The sequence below is a fragment of the Capricornis sumatraensis genome, chromosome 8 (genome assembly GCF_032405125.1).
Source record: "Capricornis sumatraensis isolate serow.1 chromosome 8, serow.2, whole genome shotgun sequence".
Taxonomy (NCBI): Eukaryota; Metazoa; Chordata; class Mammalia; order Artiodactyla; family Bovidae; genus Capricornis; species Capricornis sumatraensis.
This window is the reverse complement of record NC_091076.1, coordinates 21,729,820-21,757,494: the sequence shown is the minus strand read 5'-3', so window position 1 is coordinate 21,757,494 and position 27,675 is coordinate 21,729,820. Positions and strand designations below refer to the sequence as shown.

The window sequence follows — 27,675 nt, the reverse complement described above, 5'->3', positions numbered from 1 at the left end:
TTCTTCTCACCTCTCCTTTAACCTTATATTAAGGTAACGTCAATTTCTACCTTTTAAAAAACAAGACTCTCTGAAACGGAAGCGGACGATCTCAGTTCAGCTTTTGAGGATTTGCAGTTTCGGTCTATGCCTTTGCGTCGTTTCCGCTTCTTGTCACGTTACTGGGCTAAACGCGCCGCATCTTCCGCCCGCGACCCCTTCGCGGTCCGCAGACCGACACGTCACTGCTCGTCCCTCAACCAAACTGCTCCCAGGGTGTTCTTTCCGCGCTCGGGCTCTCAAGAGCCGGCCTATCACGGCTGGGCAGTTGGACGAAGTCCCGCCTTCTGGCTACTAAGTGATATCTGTATTGTCCAGTTAAAACGTGGGAGCGCGCCTGCGTTCACGCCTCCGAGGCTGACAGACAGTTCCAGAACCCTATCGCTCTTTTCAAGTGTCGGATTGTACCTGAACTAGCCAATGGGGAGCAGTCCCGGAGGCGGAGCCGGCGCTGCCAGGGTTGGGTGCACCGTTGAACAGATGGCTGAGGGAGGCGAGCGGATTCCTGAGGAACGCCGGTCAGGTGAGAAGGCCTTGGGATGTATCTTGAGGATTAGCGGCAGGTGCAGTCCAAGGCGTTGGTGGGACTGAGCGAAGCGCAGGAGGTGCGGCTTTAATGGCGGCGGCCGTGGGCGCAGGCACAGTCTGGGGCCTTGCAGAGGAGGGGGCGTGGGACGTAGTGTGGGGGGAATGGAAGGATGTGAGGGTCTGGGATGGGTCGTGCACTTAGGCCAGGTGGGCGTGGGAAAGATGGGGCTCTGGCACCGACTAGTCCTGGAGGGGGTGGCGCTTAGGATCCTTACGTGGTGGGGTGTCCCACGCCGGGTGGTGCCGGAGGTGTTTAGTTCTGGGTAGATGGGAGACGAAGGGAGGGACCTGCGGTAGTGGGCAGAAGTGGGGGAGGGAGGGACAGGCGTGAGGAAGTGTGTGGGCAAGTTGGGAACTAGAACCAGTGAGACAAGACGCCGCACTTTGCAGGCACAGTTGAAGTGGAGGACAGATGCTCAGTGTTTTAAGAAAAGTGTCTTTGCCATTAAGCGATGTGCGAACACGACCAGTGAGCACAGTATGGAAACTCCCTTGAGATCCTGGCCTAAATTACCAGCTTCTTTACTCCGTTTTCAAGGAAAGGTTCTAGTGCTCTCATTTCCTCCGCTTAGTCGTCTAGGCATGTGGCTCCTATCAGCTCAATAGTGGTAAGTTTTCCTATTTCAGGCGTTGGAGAAAACAAGTACAGTCCTGAGAGATGTAACTGTGTTATGGACTTCCTAGAGTTAGGTGTTTATTTTTGATTGCAAGGTATGGTTTTCCTTTGGGACTATAATTAAAAATAAATGTACAACTGCTCCTCTGGGACAGTTAATTATGGAAAAAGATGCTTGAGTCCTTACTTTTGGAGCTGGGAATATATGATTCTTCATGCCCTCCACCCTACTTTTTTCCCTCCGTTCCTCTAGTAATAGGCGAAAAAAGATCAGGAGGGATCCAGGTTCCTTTTATTTTTTTTTTCCTGCAGTCTTTAGTGTTGCATATTCTTTATCACTTAGCCCTTGACCAGCTTATGATTTAAGAAGGTAGGGCTGTTTTAAACAGAAATAGCTATGCTCCTACTGAGTGCTGATAAAATGTTGTCCATCAAGTGATCACCGTTCTGAATGGTCTAGAGACTACTTCCCTCCTTCAACATTTTATTTTAATCTAATACCCACCCCCCGCCATACAGCTCAATCTTTTTTTTTTTGGCCTTAGTAGGAAAATTTTATTTTTTTTACCCTCCAGATTATTATCTGGTTCTGGCTCTCGGATCAGTGGCTTAAATCAGCAGTGTCAGTTACAGGATGCTTTGAGACAGCTGATGGGAAGTGGGTGTAGATTTGAGCAGCAGTTAAAGTGTGATATAAGAGATTGAAAGTGCAGTGATCTGTCTGTGTGCCTCTCCCTCCCCTCCTGAGTGCATGCCTACTTGTATTGGTGAAGAGTCCTGCGCTCTAGTTGACCCTGCAACCCCACTGGGATGTGGAACAGAAAGAAGCTCGTAGCCAGAAAGTTTGCAGCTGAAATTTAGGGATGTAAACGGTGCCGATTCAGTCATGACTTCTGTTTCGCAGCCTTCTGCTTTCACTTCTGTGCTCCTTCCCTGCTTTCTTTCATACATTCCTGCCTTTTCTTAAATGCTGTGTTTCTCTGTATAATTATTCTTCTCTCTGTTTTCAGTCCTTCCTGTTTGCTTTGCCTCTCTTCCTCCGACCCTCTTTTTCTCTGTGTGTTTCCTCTTTACTCCTGTCGTAGCACACGATTGCCAGGTGTGCTCCTTGGTAGCTGCAAAGACCGAGAAAGAGAGTCATGGTGATGAGTCTCATCATTCCTTTCCATCCTTGACTTACAGCTCTGACATGCCGGCTTCCTTGTCTGTTGGTCATAATTCAGGCTCAGCTTGGGTCTCAGTTAGCCCTGACCCTCTCTTGTGCGTTCACTACTTCCTTTCTCTGTGGTTTTCTCCCACCATAAAATATGAAAGTGAATTAGCTAAATTGAAGGTGTTTGATATCTCATGGTCTTGGCTTTCCGCTTTTAGCTATTTGACTGTCATCTGTTGCTGCCCATTGATGTGAAGATGACCAAGCTGGGATTTTTGCGGTTGTCCTATGAGAAGCAGGACACACTTCTGAAGCTTCTGATTCTGTCGATGGCTGCTGTGTTATGTGAGTGTGCATGTGGCCCTCTCTTTCTTCAGGATATGGAAAGGAGAAAATTTTGAAGGAAAAAAAAATTAGCAGTGGCTTTCTTAAATGCTTTGCTTTTCTTCCAGCAGATTGTAATGTGTTCTTTTTTACTGTTCTCAACCAGTAGAATTTTGTGAAATCAAAAGAAACACAAGGATTGTAGAAGTTTGGACTAGTGATTATCTGGGAAAGAATGGGAAGTGTGCTATGTTAATTTTGGTTTTTCTTAGAACTGAAAGTGGTACCAGAGACCCTGGGATACTGAGTTTTGTAAAAGATATTTGTCTTCTGTAGTTGCCAGTATTTCTGAAAAGTCTTTCTGAAAGTCTTTCTCAGTATTTCTGAAAGTCTTTCCAGCGCTTATTCTGTTTTCTTAGGTTTTTCTTGCTCTTCATGAGTCATAAGTAGTCTAGATTCCCTTACCTCTTAGTTCACTCCAAAGGTAAGGTTGTGGGGAGGGGAGGTCAACGTTTGTAGAAGATAACCATGTAAATTAGGTGCAACAGTAGTAGGTGAATGTGTTGTTATAGGCCTTGATAATAAGTAGTTAAATGTGTCCTACTTCGGTGGAAATGTGGGGATTATTGTCACGGGAAAATGAACTTCCTTGTTTCTTGTGTGTGGGAGGGATGGATAAATACTTTATCAGTCATTATTTTGTACTTCCTGTGACCTCTGTGCGGGATACTACTACTGTCTGTGTAACATTACTATCTGCTATTGTTTTCATGGTATACCGCCATTAAAATATTAGTTCTCTGTTTTGTGCAGCGTTCTCCACTCGTCTCTTTGCTGTCTTGAGATTTGAAAGTGTCATCCATGAATTTGATCCGTGAGTACCTTTGCTTGGTCTGGTATTTCCTTCAAGAAGCATTCAGGTTAATGGGTTTCAGATTCAAATTCCAGTGAACTCTTGGTAAATGGGGATGTACTTTCTATGCATTTCTGCAATGGTCCCCTTTTTGAAACATTTCCAGTGGAATTTGAGACCAGTTGAGTCTCTCAAACTTATAAAAAATGAGAGAGGCCTTGCTGGTGTGTCTACCTATTGCTTAAGACCTGGATAAGCTAAGAGAAGTCTGACTTCTCAGCTTGGTCAACACTTAATGGTACAGGCTAAGGGAAAGGGGACTGGGCCTGGTGGGTGTTTGAGGCTCAAGAGAAAAATCAGAGGTCGTAAACTTGAGATCCATGACTTTTTTCTGTTTAACAATTTGTGAGGTATAAATTGGGTCTGTCAGTTAAGTTCTAAGACATTGAGGAAAATTTAAAGTTGTGATTTTGATTAGGGATTTTATTAGCTAAAAAGAGGCATAGGTGAAAGACATTTACATAGCTTCATTCTGTTCCAAGAGCTGTTGTACAGATTATCTATAAATCTTCACAGTAACCCTATGAGTTGGAGGTATTAGTGTCCCCTTTTTACAAATGTAACCAGGCTGGCAGAGGCCATTCAAGGTCACATGTATAGTAAATGTTACATTTTGGTAATGTTACATGTATGGTAAATGTTACACATATAATAAATGTTACATGTATAGTAAATGGAGAAGCCAAGATTTGAATTGAGGTTTGTCTCTGTTTCTAGATACTGGAGTAACTTGTATTACTGGAAGTTAAGGCTTCATTTAAAATTTAGAGAGCTAGAATCATAGATTCTTGATGCATCATTGATATCATAAAAATAGAATATTAGGCTTACAGAACATTGATTCAAGTTTAATACCCACATATGTTTGCAAGTTTGTAATATTGTTTTGGGTAGATATTTGAAAGCACTTTGGAGGCATACAGTTATCAATTTTTTTCCCTCAGGAATGAGATAACTTACATTATTTTGGTTCTTGATCACCAGTATGTTAGGGCTTTTTCTCACACCCTCCAGATGCGTGAACATCGAGATGAGATGGTCAGGGAAAGCAAGAATATCTGCTCTGTAGTCATAGAGACAGAAGGGATGTACAGATCATGTGATTTGACACTTCCTTTTGCAGAGCAGGAAACTGATGCCCAGAGTGTGACCCCAGGCCAGACCTTTTCCCACTAACTCGCACTTCCTCTGTCTCTCTCTGCCGCTCCTGCCGTTAGGTGAAGGACGTGATTCTGACACCTGGTGACTGCCTGCTACCCCTATCCTTTCTGTCTCCCTGACAGTTACCAAAATAACATTCATCAGAATAAATAGAAGGATAGATATCTATGCTATCTGCTACTTTTCTCACTTGAGCTGCTAAAATTGGACTGACCAAGGAGGAAATAGGGTTAGAGGGGTGGGCAGGAAAGATGGTTAGTCATGATCATCTTTAGTGATTAAACAGTTCTTTTCATTTTACTTATTTGTTTATATATATTTTATTATTTGTAATAAATCAGTTAATATATATGTAATATATATAAATTATATGATAAGTTTTATATATATATACATAATATATTATTTGTCTTTCTTTTTACTTTTTAAATGAGAAACTTAAGGGGCTTCATAGCTTGAGCCTAAAGAACTGTGTTTTTTTGTGTATAACTCTAAGCATTTTGTATCAAATACTTGTCCTGTAATTTTTATTTTTATGCTACCATGTAGGTGGCATTCAGAACTATTTTAAATAACAACATGAGTAGATCTGATTACAAATTTAAATACTCATTAAGAGGTGTGTGTTATGGAGTAGACTAAAAAATGTTCATCCTGCATCTGTGGTGTTACACCCACATCTTTAGAGATGCTCCTCACTTGAAGTTATCCGTGTGTCTTCATGTGTGTTATGGAAATGTTCTTTTGTGTGTCGCTGTGAGTCGAATCTATTGGTGCCCACATCTCAGCTGTCCTGTCTTCTGAGTGCTTGAATCTTCTGGCTGGGGCTGCTGCCTACTACATGCCAGCCTGGTGAAGTGTCCTTTGTTTAATTAGCCTCCAGTTGCGTTTCCTTATGAGAGAAGCAGCGCTTTAACTGAGACAAACACGGAGCTGCAAATGAGGAGACTTGTGGTAATGTGAAGTGATTTTCCTGCTTCAAATACTTCTGGGTACCAAACTGACTTTGATTGGAGTAATGAGGAGTTCCTCAGTGGTGTAACCCGAGGAGCCAGATTCACTGCACATTGGGGCAAATGCTTGGGTACGGGGAGGAGCAGACACAGTTCTTCACTGTCTTGCTGCAGGTATTTTAATTATCGTACCACCCGGTTCCTGGCTGAGGAGGGATTTTATAAATTCCATAACTGGTTTGATGACCGGGCCTGGTACCCTTTGGGACGAATCATTGGAGGAACAATTTACCCAGGTGAGGGGAACAGGATTTTTCTTTTCCTTACAGCAGTAGCTTATTTGTGTGATATGGAACAGTGTGTTTTATCTCTAATATCTTTGTTTTGTGACCCTTGTAATTCCATTCTGATTACAGATCCCTAAAAGTCGATCCTATGTAGAAGGGAGAATGTGTATGAGAGACTGGGGGTGGGTAGCGTTTCATAAATCCTGGACTTCTGATTGAGTCCACAGGGTGGAAATTTATAGGCCTCGTGCAGCTGCTGTTAGTGTTTCTGGTGGGTTGTTGGGACCTGGGTAACCACAGTATCGATAACTTGGATTTTCCCTTTCTCTTTCCCTTACGTTCTTTGTCTTCGGAGGATAACCTGTTGGCCTCTCTTCTTCCTGTTGCAGGCTTAATGATCACCTCTGCTGCAATCTACCATGTCCTCCATTTTTTCCACATCACCATCGACATTCGGAATGTCTGTGTGTTCCTGGCCCCTCTCTTCTCTTCCTTCACCACCATCGTCACGTACCACCTTACCAAAGAGCTCAAGGTGAAGGATTTGGGGTGACAGGAGTCTTGGGAATGGATGCTGTTGAACCTCTCTAGTAGATGCTAAAGGGTGGGGGACTGAGAGCTTAAGAAGGGCAGGGAGCTAGGGGCTAAAGACAGCTTTTGTTGAGCCGAATTGCTAGTTTCATCCCAGTCCCTCCCTAGAATATGTGGTGTTTTATCATTAACGACTGTTTGTCCATATAAGGGAATGTTTGAAGGTCAAATATAAATTGCTGTATATGGAGAAAGAATTTTTGTGTTAGTTTACTCATCACAGGACTGCCTTTTTTTTTTTTTTTTTTTTTGGCTGCAGTGGGTCTTCATTGCTTTGTGCAGATAGCGAGAGGGGCCTGCTTATTCGTGGTGGCATCTCTTAACGCAGAGCCCGGGCTCTAGGCACATGGGCTTTAGTAGTTGCGGCTCGAGGGCCCTGGAGCACAGGCTCTATGATGGCGGCGCACGGGCTTACTTGCCCTGCAGTGGGTGAACCTTCCTGGACCAGGGATCTGACCTGTGTCTGCTGCATTGGTGGGTGGATTTTTACCAGGCCACCAAGGAAGTCCTGGAAAAAAAATATTTAAAGTGAGATTTAGATTTTGAATTTATTATCCCTCACAATCTAAGGGAGAGAAAAAATATCTACAAGATATGTTCCAAAACAGTTAGTTCTTCCTATTGGAAATGGACACTTAGCTTAACAATTATTTGTTGATTTTTTAAGAAACATTTATTTTAAAATTCTGAAACCACTTGGCTCTTGTAATTAGAGTCTGTGATATGGTCTCTCCTTCCCCAGGTTTCTGCCTTGCTGACCCTGGCTCCTGGGATGTTATTCTTTGTGGCTGTGGTGTCAGGGAGATACCTGAGAGGTGCTAAACCAGTTGGAGGGCTTGGGAAACTTGAGTTTAGTTTGAAAGTTCTTTCATCCTTCTCCTTGCTGCCCTATTCCAGATTTGACTCTTATCAACAGACAGGTCCTTCCTCTTTTGGTGTGTGAGTTAGATTTTGTTTTTCCTCTTTCCCGAGTTCACAGATTGACTCGGAATATTCCAGCTCTATTATCTAAACTGGCATCTTCAGTCCACTGTAGATTATCACCTCTGTTTGTTGACCTTTTAGCTCAAATACTTAGGTCTTCCTTTGTGTATGCTTGCATAGCTTTTAGGGATGTGACTGGTGTTCCTGTGGTGTGCATATATTGTTGGGGGGAACTCAAATCCGGGGGTATTCCAACCCAGCCGCCTGTTCTGGGGCAGCATCTGACTGATCTCATGATTTGTCTGTTCTTAGCACATGTATGCTCAGTTTCAGACTTAGTACCATGGCAGGGAGGGAACTGGCTGTGAAGTGTGTAACGTTCTTGTGCTGCAAGCATTCCTAGCATCACATCTCCCTTGCAAAGTGTCGGAACTATCCTCTGGGCCCCGTAGAAGCGATTGGACTAGTGGATCCTCTCCTCCCCCACAGCTGTATTGGTGTTGACTTCCTGTTACCCCTCTTGTCTTGCAGGATGCAGGAGCTGGGCTTCTTGCTGCTGCCATGATTGCTGTGGTTCCTGGCTATATCTCCCGGTCTGTGGCTGGCTCCTATGATAATGAAGGTACGACTTAAAGTTCACCTTATTATCCAGTAGAATTCTGTGAAGGGTAATAGAATCTGGGTTCAGATCTGCTATTCAGCAATAGCAAAAATGGTATCTGGGTGAGAAGATTAGAAGTGGGCAGGAAGGGACCTCAGACTGTTAAGTTTATATTCTCTCTCTCATTTTCTGTAGAAAGGTCGCTGGTAATTTTCCTTAAATAAGGCCTCTGGCTCATCTCTGTATTCCTAAAAGTACAGTTAGTTTTTAGGGTTGGATGGGTTTTTGTTATTGTTTATTCATTCAGTGGTGTCTGATTCTTTTGCAATCTCATTTACTGTAGCTCACCAAGCTCCAGGGTTGAATGATACCATTGTTTTAACACTGTAATCATTTGCTTTATTTTAGATGAAAGAAATGGATATTCTTAAAACCATAATGACTTTTATTGACTTATTTCCAAATCACTCTGTATTTATTGAATGTTATTGGTAAAACAGAGTTAGGTATTACAGAAATAGTTAATGAATAAGAGTATTGGCTTATAGTTAAGGAATTACAGAGATAGATAATGAATACAATAATTTAGCCCATAATCTATTAATGCAGATCTATAAAAATAAATCTAATGGGCAGATAGTATTGTATGCTATGAGAGAAGTATGAACAGAGTACTTTGGGAACGCAGTGAGAGAAGAGATTCAGATGTGGGGATCAGGGAAGGCTTTTTAGAAGAAGTTGTGTTTGAACTGGGCCCTGAAGTTGGAGCTACATTAGGCAAATATTAAGGAGAGAGGCAGTCAGGGCATAAAGACCAGCTTGTGGTCAGACATAGAAGCAGGGTGGTGCTTGATAGTATGGGATATCGTTAGGACTCAGATAGCAGGTTCAGTGCCTGAAAAGAACAGTAGCAATAATGACTAACACTGAGTGCTTGCTGCAGGCTAGATTCTGTTGCAAGTGCTTTACATGCAGTGGTTAAATTTGTCTTTATGACACGTTTATGAAGTAGACACTCTTATATAGGACTCTTTTTTTCTTTTGCCAGAAACTAAGGCAAAGAGATGTAGAGTAATTACACTGTTAATGGGTGGTAGGTCTGAGATATGCAGGGAGTTTGTTGGAGATCAGTATTTAATATCCCAGTGTGGCCTTCTATTGAATTTTGTGTTCTTTCTGCAGGGATTGCCATCTTTTGCATGCTGCTTACCTATTACATGTGGATCAAAGCAGTCAAGACTGGTTCCATCTACTGGGCAGCAAAGTGTGCCCTTGCTTACTTCTACATGGTAACTCTTCAGTCCCTTCTTCCGGGAGTCTCTCTCTGTCTGCATACCTGTTGGGATCTACTGATGTAAATTGGAAGTAGCTCTTGGGGTTTGAGACCATAGAGCAGAGGACAGAAGCTTTATTGTCTTTTGTGTCCATACCAAGCCTAACCCAAGGCAGGCAGATGATAAGATAGAGGAAATTTTTTTTAATTTTTAGAGGTCTCCAGATACTGTATTTCTTATGGATAATATTGGTTGGCCAGCTCTCTTTTCTGATATGTTTCCCTTAAATTTTTCCTTTCCTAACACATTTTTTTCTGTTCAGTCTTTCATTAACCCTGAGACTTCTTCCCTTAACTGTTTCCGCTTGCCCACATTTTGCATGTATCCCTAAATCCTCCATGTGACCTAATAGTAGGTCGCATCCAGATTAACGCTGAGGGTTAGGGGCCTTTTGTTTTGTGATCACAATGACAAGAGCCATATAGAACAGAGGACTGAGTTACAGTAATGGGTTTAATTGGATTTTCCTGTTTAAAGAAGTCAGTTACTTAAACTGTTTAAACCACTTGGCATTAATAAAGTTTTTGGTTATCATAAATAGGTGTTCTTTAAAAAGGTCACAGGTAACAAGGAGGAGTGCTGAGAGGAAGTGTCCTTTTTCATCCTGTCCTAGGTCTCTTCCTGGGGAGGTTACGTGTTCTTGATCAACTTGATCCCCCTTCATGTACTAGTGCTGATGCTCACAGGACGTTTCTCCCACCGGATCTACGTGGCGTACTGTACTGTCTACTGCCTGGGCACCATTCTTTCCATGCAGATCTCCTTTGTGGGTTTCCAGGTGAGCCCTAGACTGAGTGGAGCTTTTAGTTTCTTCCACTTTTTTCCTAATCATCTCCAACTAAATTGATTTATCTTGGATTCTGTTGAGGATGTTGAAACTTACAGGTCTGACCTTGGACTGCTTGTGTTAACTGAAAAAGCACAATCATTGGTCAATAAAGTCTGCCCCCTGAGAGTGTTAATATTTGTTCATGTAGTTTAATTGCTCTTAAGTTAGCCTAAGTTTGGGGAGAAGCAGGGATATTTTGGTAGAACTGAGTTGATGTGAGTGATCACAGTTATCTTTTTCAGTCCTTCTTAATGTGAATGATCCCATTCAGTAGTAATGACCCCTGAACTTGGTAATGGGGCCAAGTAATTAAGTCCTTTAGGAAGCAGAACATAGACCTTTTAACCACATTACTCCATCAGGTTAAGAGACAGCTATTAAATCAGAGGAATAATGCGATATGTGTGATTTTTCATGTAAAATTCTTACGAAAAGTGGAACCCTTATTCAGCTCAGCAAGTACTTCTTTGCTCATCCCCTACAATGTGCAATTTGCTAATAACTGGGAAATGTAAAAAGTAGAGATGTGATCCTGGTCCTTAAGGAAGTCTTGCTAGGAAAGACACCCATGTAGCTCTCTGTGATGTAGTGGTCCTAGAAATGTAGTCCCGGACCAGCAGGTTCAGCAGCATCAGGGAATACATTAGAAATGCAGATTCAGGATTTGAATCTACTGAGTTTCAGAAGCTCTGGTGGTGGGGCTCAGCTGTCTGTGTCTAAACACCCCCTCTTCACTCTACCGTGATTATGCTGCCCAGTGGAGTTTGAGAACTGTTTGTCTAAGTTACAGGAGAGATCCAAGGTGTACAGATATAGAGGAGAGCTATGGATTTCACCTTGGCAGAGTAGGAGGCAATACTATTTGCTTGGGGCCTTGAATGATGGGAATTTTAATGAATGCAAATTTTGGGAAAATGAGAAAATTACAGTCAAGGCTCAAGAAATAGCCTGAGCAAAGGCCAGACATGTGATATTGATAAGAGTATGGTATACTTTGGACTCCAGGTATTCTGTGGAAATGTGGCAGGTGAATTGGACCCTCCCCTGGATTGGCCCTAATTCCTTGGTAGCCTCAGAACTCACTGGACCCTTTGGTCTGAACTTGGTCTGGATAATTCAGGTCAAGGCTGGACCCGTTGTTTTCGTGACATTCTCACACATCTGCTTTCACCTACAGCCCGTCCTTTCATCAGAGCACATGGCAGCCTTTGGGGTCTTTGGTCTCTGCCAGATTCATGCCTTTGTGGATTATCTACGCAGCAAGTTGAATCCACAGCAATTTGAAGTTCTTTTCCGAAGTGTCATCTCCCTGGTGGGCTTTGTCCTTCTCACCATTGGAGCTCTCCTCATGCTGACAGGTAGGAAAGGCTTTTAGTATTAAGTGTAAATGGGTATGAACATAGCATAAACTCCAGAAAACATGGGTTATTTCTTGACCACAGGAAGATGCATTCTTTTTCTCCCATTTCTCTTGATTTCATGCATATTAAATCCATATTATACATTCAATCCATTTGTCAGCCAGTATTCGGATTCAGCATAGAAAGAAGATCTTATTAGATCAGTATTTAACCTCAGAAGATTCACACTTGGTAACAGAACTGTATTTACCATGCTTATCTTTCTCTTTTTTTCTTTTGTCCTTTTCTTTCCTATTGGTATATTGGTAGGGTAGAAGAAATCCTAACATTGTTTGCCCTACAATATGACTTCATCTAATCCTAAATGACAGAGCTGTGTCGGTTTAGTTTGGTTAGCATGGCACATTTTCCTCACGTAGATGTCTCAGAGTCTAATTTGATTTTGCCCAGGACTCTGTATTGTCTAATTCAGAGCAACATTGGAGGACAGCCTGACTTAGTTTATAGCATTGGCCTTGGTTTGACCAGGTTTAGTCTAACCCTTCCAGGAAGCATTTCCACTTTCCTTCTCTGAGTTTACATACAGCCTGACTTTATTCTGCTGACTGTGCTGACATAAGTACTCTCAAATTTGAAAGAAAGGAATCAATGAAATTCTCAAGGTATTCATGACATTTAGACAAAAACCTAGTCTTGCTTTGTCTCAGAGAATCTTATTAAAATGGAAAGTTCTGATTAGTTAGGATCAGATATTATTTTGTTTCAGAAGTAATTGTGAAATATTTGTTGCCTCTTTGCTGCCAGGAAAAATATCTCCCTGGACGGGGCGTTTCTACTCGCTGTTGGACCCTTCCTACGCTAAGAACAACATCCCCATCATTGCCTCTGTGTCTGAGCATCAGCCTACGACCTGGTCCTCGTACTATTTCGACCTGCAGCTCCTTGTCTTCATGTTTCCAGGTCTGTCTGCCTTGTTCCGAAGTGGTCTTCTTTGTAAGAATTATTTGATTCAAAATAAGTAAAATATCCCCATCCATATATTTGTATTGTTTTTGTTTTTTGCCTGTGTATTTATGTGGTACAGACGATGGCTAAACATGTTTTTCTAATATTTGAAGCAGAATGGAAATCAGTTGAACAATTGCAGATACTGGCAAGTTCAGAGTCTCACAGTTTTCTGTTCAGTTATATTATAAAATTCAACCCTAATTGAGATTTTTTTTTTTTAGTACTTCTAATGTACCCCACCCCTCATCCCTGACTCCTTCCCATTTATCTTCTTGATAGTATTTTGACAGTAGGCATAGCTGATTGTAAAGCCTCTTCATCTAATTTACCTTCTGGCTAGTTCAGAGATAACAATTTACCACTGGTAGGGAACTTTTTTTTTTAATTGAAATAACTTTATATTTTTTCTTACTATGAAAATAAGTTGCCTTTTGTACAAATAGAGACAAATATTAAAGTTTCAGGAGTTCTCACCACACACCTGTTGCTCCTGTTAACACTTAAAATGTATATTCATCCAGTTGTTTACTGATTAAAAGTCAGATGATAGAGTTTTTCTCCTGACTTTTAAAATTTTATAATCATAATTTATGTTATTTAGGAATATGTCAGTGAAATAGTGTTTAAGATACAGCATTTGTTAATTTTTTAAGTACAGAGGTATGTAAAGAAGGTGGCAAATGGTCCATAAACTTCCGCAGCAATATTTTAATTGATGTGTTTTATTCTGTTTTATAAATATTCTATAGTTAAATACCCCTTTATGTTGGACATTTAGGTGGTTTCAGATTTTGTGCTATTTTAGAGTGCCATAGTAACATCTTTGCAGGTGTCTGATTGTTTTTCCAGCTCTTCACTTCTTTTTTCCGTTTATTTTTGTAGTTGGTCTCTATTACTGCTTTAGCAACCTGTCTGATGCCCGGATTTTCATCATCATGTATGGTGTGACCAGCATGTACTTTTCAGCTGTAATGGTGAGGAATGCCCTCAGTCTTGGTGAACCTTTCCATCCTTGACTCTGGGGGTTTTCTTCTTCCCCTGGCACGGGAGGATTCAGTGCTGACAATTGTGCAGAGGCTTCCTTCTGAGCACTTGAGGGGCTGAGTGGTAAAGCTGCTCACTGCTGTTGACCTTTCCCGGGAATGTACAGGGTACTCACATTTTCTGATTGTGAGTCCCACCTTTCTTGGATTCATACCCTTGTGTCAGGGAGAGGCCCTATGCAGGTTCCCTCCCCACTCTTGCTGGAGTCTCAAAAAGGGACATGATGTTTTTTTCTTAAAGGCTTGGGTGCTGAGTGCCAGGTTGTTAAAAGAGAGGAGAGATTTTATATATTGCAGTTAAGACAGTGCTTCTCAGACTTTTTTGGTTCCAAACCACAATTAAGAAATACTTTTTATAGCCTACAATTACTCAGGATGTACATACATTCATACATGTAGAACTGGGAAAGAAAAAAAACTTTAAAAACCCACATAACTTCTATTTTAGATGTGTCAAGTATTTTCTCTCCTATTTTGTTCTGTTCCATTGACAGACCAGGTTTGTTGAAAACCCCTAAACAGAGGTCATCATCTACTAATAGGTTGAAATCTGTAATTTGTAAAACACCGATCAGATTGTGATCTTGCTTCCTGTTTTTTTAGGTGCGTCTGATGCTGGTGTTGGCGCCTGTTATGTGCATTCTTTCTGGCATTGGAGTCTCTCAGGTGCTGTCCACTTACATGAAGAATTTGGACATAAGTCGACAAGACAAGAAGAGCAAGAAACAGCAGGATTCTACGTACCCTATTAAGAATGAAGTGAGAAGCAACACACAGAACAGGCTGGGGGAACTGCGTGTGCTGTGTGCGCGCGTGCGTGCGTGTGTGTGCAGAGGTGCAGGTATCTGTGGGGATTTTTTTGAGTGAGGGGGAGTAAAGTGGAGCACTGTCACCAGAGGTCAGAATTAATTAATATAGCCTCTGACTTATTTTGGTTCATTTTTTCTAAATCATTGACTGTAAGAAGCTGTTCTGTGCTATTGTAAATTTAATTTGGTTTATGACACAGTTCTTCTTCCTTGTCTAGGTGGCAAGTGGCATGATACTGGTCATGGCTTTCTTTCTCATCACCTACACCTTTCATTCGACCTGGGTGACCAGTGAGGCCTACTCTTCTCCCTCCATCGTGCTGTCTGCTCGTGGTGGAGATGGCAGTAGGATCATTTTTGATGATTTTCGAGAAGCATACTATTGGCTTCGTCACAATACTCCAGAGGTGAAAATTTGGGAGGTGTGGGACTGTGGGGTAGGAAGAGGGGAAAGACATTTGCTGTTATAGCGAATCAGATAGGTTTTAGATGGTAGAAAGCTTGGAGAAATTGGCACTATAGAACCTGGTGTTGAGTGGGCCTTAAAGGTCAACCTCCGCTCAAGTTAACATGTCTTCTGTAGCAGCCCTTCCTGGTTCAGATTATCTGCACTCTGCTTGGGCACTTGTATTGACAGCATGGTGATATTCTTGTGAGGTAGGCCATCCCAGTTATGAAAGAGAAAGGTTAACAGTAAGTAATGCATGTTTATTGTAGAAAAATCAGAAAACAGAAGCGAAAAACAAAGACACAAATTTTCTATAAAGGATCACCTAATGATAACCACTTCTAATATTTTGGTTTTTACCTTTGGAGCATTTCCTTTCCAGTAGCTACTGAGATTGGCAATTGTCAGTTAGATTCTTATAAGAATTTCTTTTTCTTTATTCGTTATATCCTGCGATTTATCCCCTCCCACATCCTACCTCCTTTCTTTATAGGAACTGATTTTTGTGATATTGTTTATGATCATTTTTTATGATGATCATTTCTCTGATGACACGAAGCTGTTTATTTGGAAATATTACACAGCTCCCTACACCTCCCATGCCAGTATGTTTATTTTTATAAGATTATCTGGAATGAAAGTATTGGTAATGCTGGATTGTATAATTTGCATTGAGATTTCATTATGGTATACAAAGGTAGGACCAGGTGCCAAGATTTATTTTCTTGTTAGGCATGCGTTATTCTGCAAAGAGTCAGACACAATTGAGTGACTGGACTGAACTGAACTGAACTGATTCTGTAAAGATGTTAATTAGCTGTATGTTAATTCCTGTCAGATGCCCTTTCACTCCTAGTATTTGATTTTTGGAGTTGGTGAGACACTTGTAATTTCTATTTCTCATTCTTCTTTTCAGGATGCGAAGGTCATGTCATGGTGGGATTATGGCTACCAGATTACAGCTATGGCGAATCGGACGATTTTAGTGGATAATAACACATGGAATAATACCCATATATCTCGAGTAGGCCAGGTAAGGTGAAAGGGTCATTTGAGTATTTGATGCACAGGGTCTCATGGAAATACTTCTTCACGAGGGATCATATGGCCTGGAATTTTGCTCTGAGAAATGTGCATGTGTTTTTCCAGGCAATGGCATCCACAGAAGAAAAAGCCTATGAGATCATGAGGGAGCTTGATGTCAGCTACGTACTGGTCATTTTCGGAGGCCTCACTGGGTATTCTTCAGATGGTAATGAACTTGATTATATTTCTAGCTACAAGGCTAAGAAAACTAGATGAATCTCCTACTTTTCTGTCCTTTTACAATCTTATCAACATATTTTCTTAGTTGATACATATTTGCAACTTGAGGTTTGGTTATTTTGATTTTTGTTTCAAACAAGTAGGAAGTAGATGTAAAGAATTCTCATGCAAGTATGAAAAGTGAAAGTGTTAGTCACTTCAGTCATGTCTGACTCCTTGCGACCCTATGGACTGTAGCCTGCCGTGCTCTTCTGTCCATGGGATTCTCCAGGCAAGAATACTGGAGTGGGTAGCCATTTCCTCTTCCAGGGGATCTTCCCAACCCTGGGATTGAACCAGGTCCCCTGCATTGCAGGCATATTCTTTACCATGAGCCTCCAGGGAAGCTCCATGTAAGTATGGCATGCTATAATTGTCTGAAGACCTAGGAATAGTTCCACAAGCAGTGAACAATAAAGAACATAAGGCCTCTGAGAATGAGCTTAAGAATTAGCATTTTTTAGTGGGTTTAAGCCATAGAATCATCTCCCAACTTAAAATGTTTCGCGTATATATATGTGTGTGTGTGTTTGTGTGTGTGTATATATACATATATATATGGCATATGTTAACCATGTTCCTTATAATTATTAACAAATCCTGTGGTTAGAAGAATCATCCAAATATAGTTCTCTGCCTCAAAAAAACCTTGAAAAACTTAAAGCAATACCTGTTTCAACTTTAAAAGGTTAAACACTTCTGAAAGTTTATAATAAAAATGGTAGTCCTCTGGTTCTAAACCACCTTATAATATCAGTTCCCAGGAAAATTATTCCTTTAGTTATTTACTTATATTCATATTTCTAAATAATATGTATATTCTATTCACGGATCGATCATTTTAGATACCCTTTATCAACTTCTTATACTAGATAAGGAGTTTAGTTCTCTGTATTTCCCTCTCCCCCTTTCCATCTTGCATCTTCTCAGTAGAGTTAATGATCAGTTTTTGGTTAAATCCAGATAAAGCCTTTTCACAATCATGACTAAATAAATACTGTGTACTGCTGAGTCAACCTGTACACCGTGGTTAAACATTCTTATCTAGAATAACTTGTTTTCCTGCAGTTAATAATTACCTCTTATTTCTATCTTAATTTTCTTAGACTATATGGTTGCTTCTTAGAGATGTTCAAATTTTAGATTATATCTGGCTTCTGATATGGACAGACTTACCAGATTCACCTGGATAGAATGTGTAAAGTGTCAGTATACTGTAGTAACACTAGTTTCTACGTGTGTCTTGTACAGGCAGAGGAGGAATGACAATAGCTGGGATGCGTTCCCGTGGACTTGCACTTTCACAAACAATTGCTTCAGCACTATTGGGTTATGTGTGACTCTAGGTTTTTTTCTTATTGATAATAATAATATATGCAAATAGTACAAAAAGTTTTTTGTATGTATGTTTGTGTGCTTATGTGTTTGTATGCGTATGTATTTTTATATATGTGAATGTATACCCATAGGTGGTAGAAATAGATGGTTCCCTGAAATGTTTAGCATTCCATGAAACATATATAAATCTGTCTACCTCATTTTCTTATTAGGTCATCTGTTGATAGACTGAGGTTATTTCCATATCTTATTTATTTTGAGTAATGCTGCAGTGAATACTGATTTCTCTTGGGAATAGTGATTTCAATTCTTCTGGGTATATATCCCAAGAAATGGGATTTCTGGATCACATGGTGGTTCTATTTTAAATTTTTTGAGGAACTACCTACTGACTCCTATAGTGTCTGTACCAATTTAGATTACAACCAGCAGTGCACAAAGATTCCCTTTATTTAGCATCTTTACCAACATGACTTTTATCTTTTTGACAAGAGTCATTCTAGCAGGTATGTGGTGATGCCTCATTGTAGTTCTGATTTACCTGAGTGCATGCTCAGTTGCTCAGTGGTGTCCGAGTCTTTGTGACCCGTTGACTGTAGGGCATGCCAGGCTTCCCTTGTCCTTCACTGTCTTCTGGAGTTTGCTCAAACTCATGTCCATTAAGTTGGTGACGCTATCCAACCATCTCATCCTCTTTCGCCCCTTCTCCTCCTGCCCTCAATCTTTCCCAGCATCATGGTCTTTTCCAGTGAGTCAGCTCTTCACAGCAGGTGGCCTAAGTATTGGAGTTTCAGCTTCAGCAGCAGTCCTTCCAATGAGTATTCAGGACTGATTTCCTTTAGGATGGACTGGTTTGATCTCCATGCTGTCCAAAGGAGTCTCAAGTCTTCTCCAGCGTCCCAATTCAAAAGATTCAATTCTTCAGCATTCAGCCTTCTTTATGGTACAACTCTTACATCCTTACATGACTACTGGAAAAACCATAGCTTTGACTATACAAACCTTTGTCAGCAAAGTGATGTTTCTGCTTTTTAATACACTATCTAGGTTTGTCATAGCTTTCCAAGGAGTAAGCATCTTTTAATTTCATGGCTGCAGTTACCATGAGCAGTGATTTTGGAGCTCAGGAGAATAAAATCTGTCACTTCTTCTACTTTTTTCCCATCTATTTGCCATGAAGTGATGGGACCAGATGCCATGATCTTAGTTTTTTGAATGCTGAGTTTTAAACCAGCTTTTTCACTCTCTTCTTTCACCCTCATCACAACGCTCATTAGTAGCTTTCTTACTTTTATAACTTTAGAGTTATATGGTACTGTATGCTATTAGGAAAGTATTAGAAATAGTGAACTTTCATTATGTGATTTAGCTGTAGCTACCTTGCTGATAAAGCAGTTTTTTCATTTTCTAGACATCAACAAATTTCTGTGGATGGTCCGGATTGGAGGGAGCACAGATACAGGGAAACACATCAAGGAGCACGATTATTATACTCCAACTGGGGAGTTCCGTGTGGACCGTGAGGGCTCTCCAGTGCTGCTCAACTGCCTTATGTACAAGATGTGTTACTACCGATTTGGACAGGTTTACACAGAAGCCAGTAAGTGATTCCTGAGAACCTTAACAACAGTAAGAAGAGTAGTAGCTAACACATACAGGATATTTTTTATATTCTAGGCACTGCTCTAAATGCTTTATTTCTACTAATTCATGTAATCCTTACAGCAGTCCAAAAGACTGATGCTAATATTATTCCCATTTTATATGTGATGAAATTGAGGTACAGATAGGTTCCTTAACTGCACAAGGTCCTATAACTAGTGCTGAGTCAGGTTAAACTCAGGCAGTCTGGCTCTAGAAAAGTCTGTGCTTTTATTCATTACTTTTTATTACCTCTCAGTAAAAGGTGTTATACTGGAGAAAGGATTATGAAAGAGAATAGAGTATGATAAAGGACTTTACATTTCTTCAGATAAATTGAAAGGAATGTGCTTAGTTAAGTCTTTCCTTCTGACTCACAATTTCTTGGTTCTGCAATTGGGACTGTTTTGTGGATGCAGGCCTGTGACATCTGGAAAGTTCTTCTCTGTCCCATGGAAGGGTTACTGGTGTGTCACAGAGGTCCTGGGTGGTAGTCCTCAGGAATAGAGGTGCTTGGAGGTCAGGCCTCTGTCTTTTAGAAGAGATAACCTCCGTGGACTCTGCCAAGCACCGTCTCGAGGAAGATGTGAGTTAGGATAGCACTCAATTTGCCCTTCCTGACTGATGTCCTTTTTTGTAGGCCCTACTCTCTACACAAACTGCATGCTAGGGAGTAACATTCCAGTGGGATGATTTACCACATGGACTTACTGTTTCCTTAGGAAATGAGTGCTGTAGAAAGAAATTTATAGTCTTTTTTTCTCCATTTCTAGAGCGTCCTCTAGGCTATGACCGTGTCCGGAATGCTGAGATTGGGAATAAAGACTTCGAGCTTGATGTCCTAGAAGAAGCATACACCACAGAACATTGGCTGGTCAGGATATACAAGGTGAGCAGGTGTTACACTGTGACAGCAGCTCTAGTGCTTAAAAATAGGCCACATATTTCTAAAATAGGGATATTTCTGTGTCTGAAAAATAGCCTGCTTGGAATTTTTCTTTTATTTTACATTGTTATTAGTAGACACCCCAGTCTGCTGTCGTTCTGGCAGTGGTTGCGGTGATATTTTCCCAGCTGGAGTTAGGCTTGATCTGTTTTAGTGATTATCAGGCTTGAGGGAGGTAGTAGGAGAGTGTGTGTGTTGTTTGAACTATGTTTTCTTCTCTCCCACTGAAGAATTTATGGCACAGAGAGTCACATCAGTTCAGTTCAGTCACTCAGTCGTGTCCATGGACCGCAGCACACCAGGCCTCCCTGTCCATTACCAACTCCTAGAGTCTACCCAAACTCATGTCCATTGAGTCAGTGATGCCATCCAACCATCTCATCCTCTGTCCCCTTCTCCTCCCATCCTCAATCTTTCCCAGCATCAGGGTCTTTTCAAATGAGTCAGCTCTTCGCATCAGGTGGCCAAAGTATTAGAGTTACAGCTTCAATATCAGTCCCTCCAATGAACACCCAGGACTGATCTCCTTTAGGATGGATTGGTTGGATCTCCTTGCAGTCCAAGAGACTCTCAAGATTCTGCTCCAACACCACAGTTCAAAAGCATCAATTCTTCAGCGCTCAGAGTCACATAGAAGTGTGTTGTATCTCTTACATAAGAAAAGGTTGAGAACCTTTGCTGTATTTGGAGGATAGATCATTTACACAGCTCCTCACAAGATACCCTGAGAAGCCCAGCAGAGAATAGCCAGTCTCATACCAGAGCCAAACCAGGGAGCAGAATCCAGCGTAACCCCTTCCTGTCTGGGTGAACCCAACTCAGTAGAGCTCTCCCGTGCTGACCTGATTGTATACGTTAAACTGATACCTTTGTGTTGCAGGTGAAGGACCTGGATAATCGAGGCTTGTCAAGAACATAAATGTTACGTCTGGTTCTGATCTGCTTCGCACTGAGTGCGTCCCATTTAGGGCGCTGAAGACGGTTTAAAAAATATGCAGTTTATAAGAACAGAGCACGATGAGATTAGAATTGTCTGGAGGTTTTGCCCTGGGCAGTGTGGGCTGGGCCAAATGGAGTGATCTTTATAATTCTGAGCAGGTTACCAAATGAAATGTCATGGCTTTACTTTGGTCAATTAAAGGGGGGAATTTTTTTTAAATGTGCCTTATTTGTTTTGACTTATAACTGATTTGAGGAAGCCTAAACTTTATTCCAGGCTGGTAGAAAGACAGAGAGCAGACCTCATCTGTGGTCTTAACTCTCTAAATGAGCCATGTATGGGGCATTCTGTCATTCTCTTTCTCTCAAATCAGGAAAACTATCAAGGACTAGCCGATCCTACATATACAAACAATTTTGTCATTTCAAAAACTGCAGCACCTAGCCCAATGCCTTGCACATAGTGAGTGCTCATTAAGCATTTACTGAATGAATAAAAGTTCACGGGTCCAGAGGAGTGCCATTTCTGGGCAGGAAAGGCAGCTGTGTTGCCATCATGTCTCTGTTCAACATCGCTTGTCCTTAGTGGTGCTTTGACTACAAGGGACAGGAGGTGGCTACCCAGACCTGATCACACTAGGTATTTTTGTGTGTTTTTATCTTTGAGCAGGAGTACATCCAGGGAAACTAAATCAATAGTTTTGAAGACTTAAGGCAAACAGTACAGTGTTCTCAATGGAAAGGAAGACTCTCTTCCAATGTATGTATAGAACTTGACGGTCAGTAGGTGTTCTTGAATTAGCTGACTTGTAACCATACATATCTATTTGAAATCTCGCTTTTCAGCACTCTCACTCATCCATGGTATATAGTCCATGTCTCTGCTAGTTTCCTTGAGCTTGTGCACTCAGCCTGTTGGTTTTACCTAAAGGTGAGCTGCTTTTGTCCCTTCGTCTCAGCCTCTTTATTATTACATCTTACTAAGAAGCTCTGTGATCTGGTTTTGAAGGCCTTGCCAAGTTAGCTACAGAAAGCGCAGGAGTCCCATCATATTTAATGTCAGGACAAACAGCCTTATGTTCAGTTATACTAGGGTATTTTAAGACTTACATCAGTGATATATATAAACCCTTAGTTGGAAAAAAAAAAAAGGTAACTCTTTACTGTTACCTGTTTAAGAAATAGGAGCAATGACATGACTCTCAGATAAGTCAAAATGGTGTTCCTAAAGGTATGCTCAGGTCTACCTGTGTACCCTTCCAAGCCAATTTATGAACCAGGTGCTTCAACTGTGGGTGAGATTTAGAACTGATGTTAAGATTTGACTTACTGTATGGAAATACATGACTTGATTTATATACAGAATTCCTCCCTAGTGGAAGAAGTGGTTCTAAGGTGGTTTTTTTTAATTGTTTTCTTTTTTTTTAAACCAATGGGAGTAATACCAGAGATTATTAGTGTTTTCCTCTGTAAGGATGATAACCCTTTATCACTGCACTTGCTGCTCTTATGATTTTGTTACTTTCTAGAGTACATGAAGCTATATATATATATTTTTAATTACTTGTAATTTCCACTGTTACAGTGAACTGAGTGTAAAAAAACACTAATTCTAAAAAGAGACAACACTGTTTTCAATGCCCCTCAGAGGTACTCAAAGGTTCAGGTACTTTCAACTCTGCTGATTCTCACATTACTTACCTCCATATCATTAAATAACTTGCTTTATTTTGCTCTGTGTTGGCTCTTCAATTTTTAGTATCATCTGTTGACTTTCTGGTGTGGAAAATGAGGATTTAGCTGTTTTCACCACCCTGCTATTCCCCTGGACACATCCTTACCACCTCAAGGTTCTATTACAGTTATGGTTTAGGTTAACTCAGTAGTTTTTATGTTAAGGCTTTTTAGAATGAGACCATGTGGTATACTGCAAGAAGTTGTTTTTTTGTGTGTGTAACTTTTGAGGGGGGAGAGGTTTCTCATTTGCGTTTTGTACTTGTCACTGATTTCTCCCCTAGTTCTCCTTCATTTGTGCCAGCTTCCTTATAGTATGTTCAGATTCACTAGGTATTCGTCCTTAGAAATGCCTTCTGTTTTGGTATATTCCAGTTTGGATGTGGTGTCATCTGTCCTTTCACTGTCATATTGTGTGTTAATCTCCTGACTTCTTTCTTGATTTATCACCACTACCTTCCTGAAAAAGTGTATGGGGGGTAATTTCTTGAGATCTTGAGTGTCTGTTGTCACACTTGAATCATAGGTTGGCTTGGTGTAGAGCTCCAGGTTGGGAATAACTTTTCCTTAGAATTATTTTTGAAGGCATTGGCCCATTGTTTTCTGTCTTCCAAATGCTGAGAAGTGCAATGATATTCTGACTCTTAATTTTTTGTATGTGTCCATTCCATCTCATTCCCTCCCCAGAACTCTTAGTATTCTTCCCTTTGTATGTAAAATTTGAAATTTTCCCAGTAATGTATCCTGAAAGCTGGGTACTTTAAACTTGGAAAAATACGAAAAAAATATGGAAGGTCAAGTTCTTCAGTCTGGGCAATTTCCTTGAGTTGTTTCTGGATTCCCCCAACTCCCTTTTACATTCTGAAAAACAAGTTATTTGGATTTTGGACTTCTTGGATTAGTCTTCCAATATTCTTATATTTATTCCTCTGTTTTCTATGTTTATTCTTCCTTCTGGAGATCTTATAAACTTTTTTTTCCTATCTATTTTGTTTCCTTTTTTTCTACTATCATATTTTTTTAATATCCAAGAGCTTTTTGTGTTTGAATATTCCTTTGTTTGGACACCTTTTGTACTGAAGTCCTTTTCACATTCTTGCTTGTCTGCTCTTTTTAAAAAGGACCCTAAAAAGGTGACTGGAAGGTCTGTTGGGGGTGGGGTAGAGAATTATTGAATGTGGGCTTCATGCTTCTGTGATCTGGCTGAGTTTTAAATTATGAAGTCCCTGATATCGGTATCTTTAAATCTTTTCTGTGTAGGTAAGATTTCCTTGAGAAGGCTTTTATGTCCTTGGAAGAATATAAGCCAGGCTGCCAGACTTAAGGGAGTCAAGTGAGGAAAAAAGGCTCAGAGGTTTAACCTTCAGTTCAGTTTAGTTGCTCAGTCGTGTCTGACTCTTCGCGACCCCATCGAGTGCAGCACGCCAGGCCTCCCTGTCCATCATCAACTGTAGTTTACTCAGACTTGTGTCCATTGAGTCGGTGATGCCATCCAACCATCTCATCCTCTGTTGTCCCCTTCTCCTGCCTTCAATCTTTCCCAGCATCAGGGTCTTTTCCAGTGAGTTAGTTCTTTGCATCAGGTGGCCAAAGTATTGGAGTTTCAGCTTCAGCATCAGTTCTTCCAATGAATATTCAGGACTGATTTCCTTTAGGATGAACTGGCTGGATCTCCTTGCTGTTCAAGGGACTCTCAAGAGTCTTTTCCAATACCACGGTTCAAAAACATCAATTCTTTGGTGCTCAGCTTTCTTTATAGTCCAACTCTCACATCCATACATGACTACTGGAAAAACCGTAGCTTTGACTAGACGGACCTTTGTTGGCGAAGTAACGTCTCTGCTTTTTAATGTGCTGTCTAGGTTGGTCATAACTTTTCTTCCAAGGAGCAAGCATCTTTTAATTTCATGGCTGCAGTCACCATCCATGGTGATTTTGGAGCACCCCAAAATAAAGTCTGTCACTGTTTGCATTGTTTTTCCATTTATTTGCCATGAAGTGATGGGACCAGATGCCATGATCTTTGTTTTCTGAATGTTGAGTTTTAAGTCAGCTTTTTCACTTTCCTCTTTCACTTTCATCAAGAGGCTTTTTAGTTCTTCACTTTCTGCCGTAAGGGTGGTGTCTTCTATATATCTGAGGTTATTGATATTTCTCCTGGCAATCTTGATTCCAGCTTATGTTTCATCCAGCCTGGTATTTTGCATGATGTACGCTGCATATAAGTTAAATAAGCAGGGTGACAATATACAGCCTTGATGTACTCCTTTTCCAATTTGGAACCAGTCTGTTGTTCCATGTCCAGTTCTAACTGTTGCTTCCTGATCTGCATACAGATTTCTCAAGAGGCAGGTCAGGTGGTCTGGTATTCCTATCTCTCTTGAAGAATTTTCCAGAGTTGTGATCCACACAGTCAAAGGCTTTGGCGTAGACGATAAAGCAGAAGTAGATGTTTTCTGGAAATCTCTTGCTTTTTTGATGATCCAATGAATGTTGGCAATTTGATCTCTGGTTCCCCTGCCTTTTCTAAATTCAGCTTGAACATTTGGAAGTTCACGGTTCATGTACTGTTGAAGCCTGGCTTGGAGAATTTTGAGCGTTACTTTGCTAGCGTGTGAGATGAGTGCAGTTGTGTGGTAGTTGGAACATTTCTTTGGCATTGCCTTTCTTTGGGATTGGAAAATAACCTGCAGTGTATAAACTTAATCCTTTTGTTTTCAGTTAGGTACCCAAGATTAACTGGGCCTGATCCTTTGCAGTTTAGATAACCATGTATTTTCCCTCTCAAGTCTAGGACCTACTTTAGAGAGAGGCAGTTCCTTCCCTACAGAGGAAAGGGAGGAGACCAAGGATGTGTTTGCTTCATAAATAGTCCTTCACCATCTTTTAGCCCTACCTTTGCCTCATTTAGGACTTCCCTGGTGGCTCAGAGGTTAAAAGCGTTTGCCTCCAATGCGGCAGACCCGGGTTTGATCCCTGGGTCAGGAAGATCCCCTGGAGAAGGAAATGGTAACGCACTCCAGTATTTTTGCCTGGAGAATCCCATGGACGGAGAAGCCCAGTAGGCTCCAGTCCATGGGGTTGCAAAGAGTCGGACACAACTGAGTGACTTCACTTCACTTTTTAACTCATTTACCACCAGGGATTCCCTGGTGGCTCAGAGGATCAAGTGTCTACCTGCAATGCTGGAGACCTGGGTTTGATCTCTGGATTGGGAAGATCCCCTGGAGAAGAAAATGGCATCCACTCCAGTACTCTTGTCTAGAAAATTCCATGGATGGAGGAGCCTGGTGGGCTACAGTCCATGGGGTTACCAAGATTCAGACAAGACTGAACAACTTAACTTCACTTTTGCCTCATTCAGTTACATGTATGTGTGTGCTCAGTTGTGGAGTGGATTGCCACTTCCTACTCCAGGGGATTTTCCCAACTCAGGGACTGAACCTGTGTTTTGTGTTTCCTGTACTGGCAGGTAGATTCTCTACCACTAGCGCCACCTGTAAAACCCCATTCAGTTACATGTTGTCATATAACTAATTGAACTTGAATCTTTGGGCAACTCTAAGATGGAATTCATCTTCTTTCATCTATGTTATTGTTTTTTCATCTATATTTGTAGGTTATTGCCTTTAAAAAGTCTACTTTAAAACAGTAGACTTTATTCCATTCTGAAACCTTACTAAAATAGTAAATTTTAATAGTAAATATTAAGCTAAATTAATGGAATATTTTAATATTTACTGTTTTAGTAAGGTTTCAGAAAGGAACAGAGCTTTTTGTATCTATTCTCCCATATGCTATCTTTAGCTGATACTCTGCCTGAAATGTGTATACCTCATTTTTTTTTTCAGGGTAAGATACCTTTACTGTATCCAGACACTTCACTTCATATTCTTTATTTGCAACAGGCCGTGCTGAAACTAGAGAAAATGGAGTAAACAATCTGGAAAGCTTACATGAAACCTCAAGCATGGTTGAATTTCGAAGTGTTCTGACTTGTTTTTTGTCCCTCACTTTAAATCCAGTGTGTGCATTTTTGTACACTTGTTTTACCAGTATCACAATCAAGAGCTAATTATGTTAAATGTATGTGGCCCAGTTTTAAGAACTGGAGAATTTGAAGATACCCTTACTTGTTCCTTGAGTTCCTAGTCTTTACTGTCGAGAGGGAGTATCTGTTTCAGTTTTTCCACATTGTTTTGTTCTCTAGCCAATCTCTTCCCCAGAATTTACTTTCCCACCTAAACTGGTTATTCTGCTTTTAAACTATGCATTGTAAAAACGCAGCGTTTTTGCTTATACAAAACGCTGTTTTGCCTGTTTCTTACACATTAAAGACAGTGGGTAGAACTAAGCCATGCAGTTGCACTTCCTTCAAAAAGGTTGAGTTGGAGGTATTGTTTTGGTGCCTGTTCGGACAAGACAGGGCAGAATTGGTTTTCTTGACATCTCAAGCCACAAAAGAATAGCTTTCTTCACCCGGATGCCTTCCCAACCACTGCTGTGTGGCCAGTGTTTGATGCATCTCGCTCACATCACAAAGTTCCTTTCATTCTAAACAGGATCAATTCTCAACAGCTGTTCCCAGCTTCTAGGCTCCAGTTTTACCTGGGCCGAGCTTTATAGTCACTGAAGCAGCTCTTATGGCGTGTGATCCTGGTTACCCTGCCAGGCCACGGGGCAAGGTGCTCGGGGCTTCGGTGGCGGGCAGCGAGCTCCGCGGTGCCGCTCTCCCCGGGAGCGCGAGGCCGGACGGCGGAGTCACAGGCCGAGTCCCACTTCGCGTTTGG

At 41.1% G+C, this 27,675-nt stretch overlaps 1 protein-coding gene across 1 annotated transcript; it reads left to right on the top strand.

The window, feature by feature from the left end:
- Nucleotides 1-498: 498 nt before the first annotated feature.
- On the top strand, nucleotides 499-22,840 carry STT3A (STT3 oligosaccharyltransferase complex catalytic subunit A). The gene is made up of 18 exons (XM_068978962.1): nucleotides 499-562; nucleotides 2,615-2,741; nucleotides 3,534-3,594; nucleotides 5,922-6,043; nucleotides 6,424-6,569; nucleotides 8,081-8,171; nucleotides 9,333-9,439; nucleotides 10,098-10,262; nucleotides 11,491-11,671; nucleotides 12,479-12,634; nucleotides 13,565-13,656; nucleotides 14,329-14,484; nucleotides 14,753-14,941; nucleotides 15,899-16,015; nucleotides 16,132-16,234; nucleotides 19,037-19,225; nucleotides 20,040-20,155; nucleotides 21,093-22,840. The coding sequence occupies exons 2-18, from the start codon at nucleotides 2,654-2,656 to the stop codon at nucleotides 21,129-21,131; spliced, it is 2,118 nt and encodes a 705-aa protein (XP_068835063.1). The 5' UTR covers nucleotides 499-562; nucleotides 2,615-2,653; the 3' UTR covers nucleotides 21,132-22,840.
- The last annotated feature ends 4,835 nt before the right edge of the window (nucleotides 22,841-27,675 follow it).

Excerpts from the sequence above, each read along its gene's own strand:
- STT3A (XM_068978962.1), top strand. The coding sequence starts at position 2,654 with ATGACCAAGCTGGGATTTTTGCGGTTGTCCTATGAGAAGCAGGACACA. Across the intron at positions 8,172-9,332 it reads TGGCTCCTATGATAATGAAG|GGATTGCCATCTTTTGCATG; the intron begins GTACGACTTAAA and ends TTCTTTCTGCAG. Across the intron at positions 16,016-16,131 it reads ATATATCTCGAGTAGGCCAG|GCAATGGCATCCACAGAAGA; the intron begins GTAAGGTGAAAG and ends GTGTTTTTCCAG.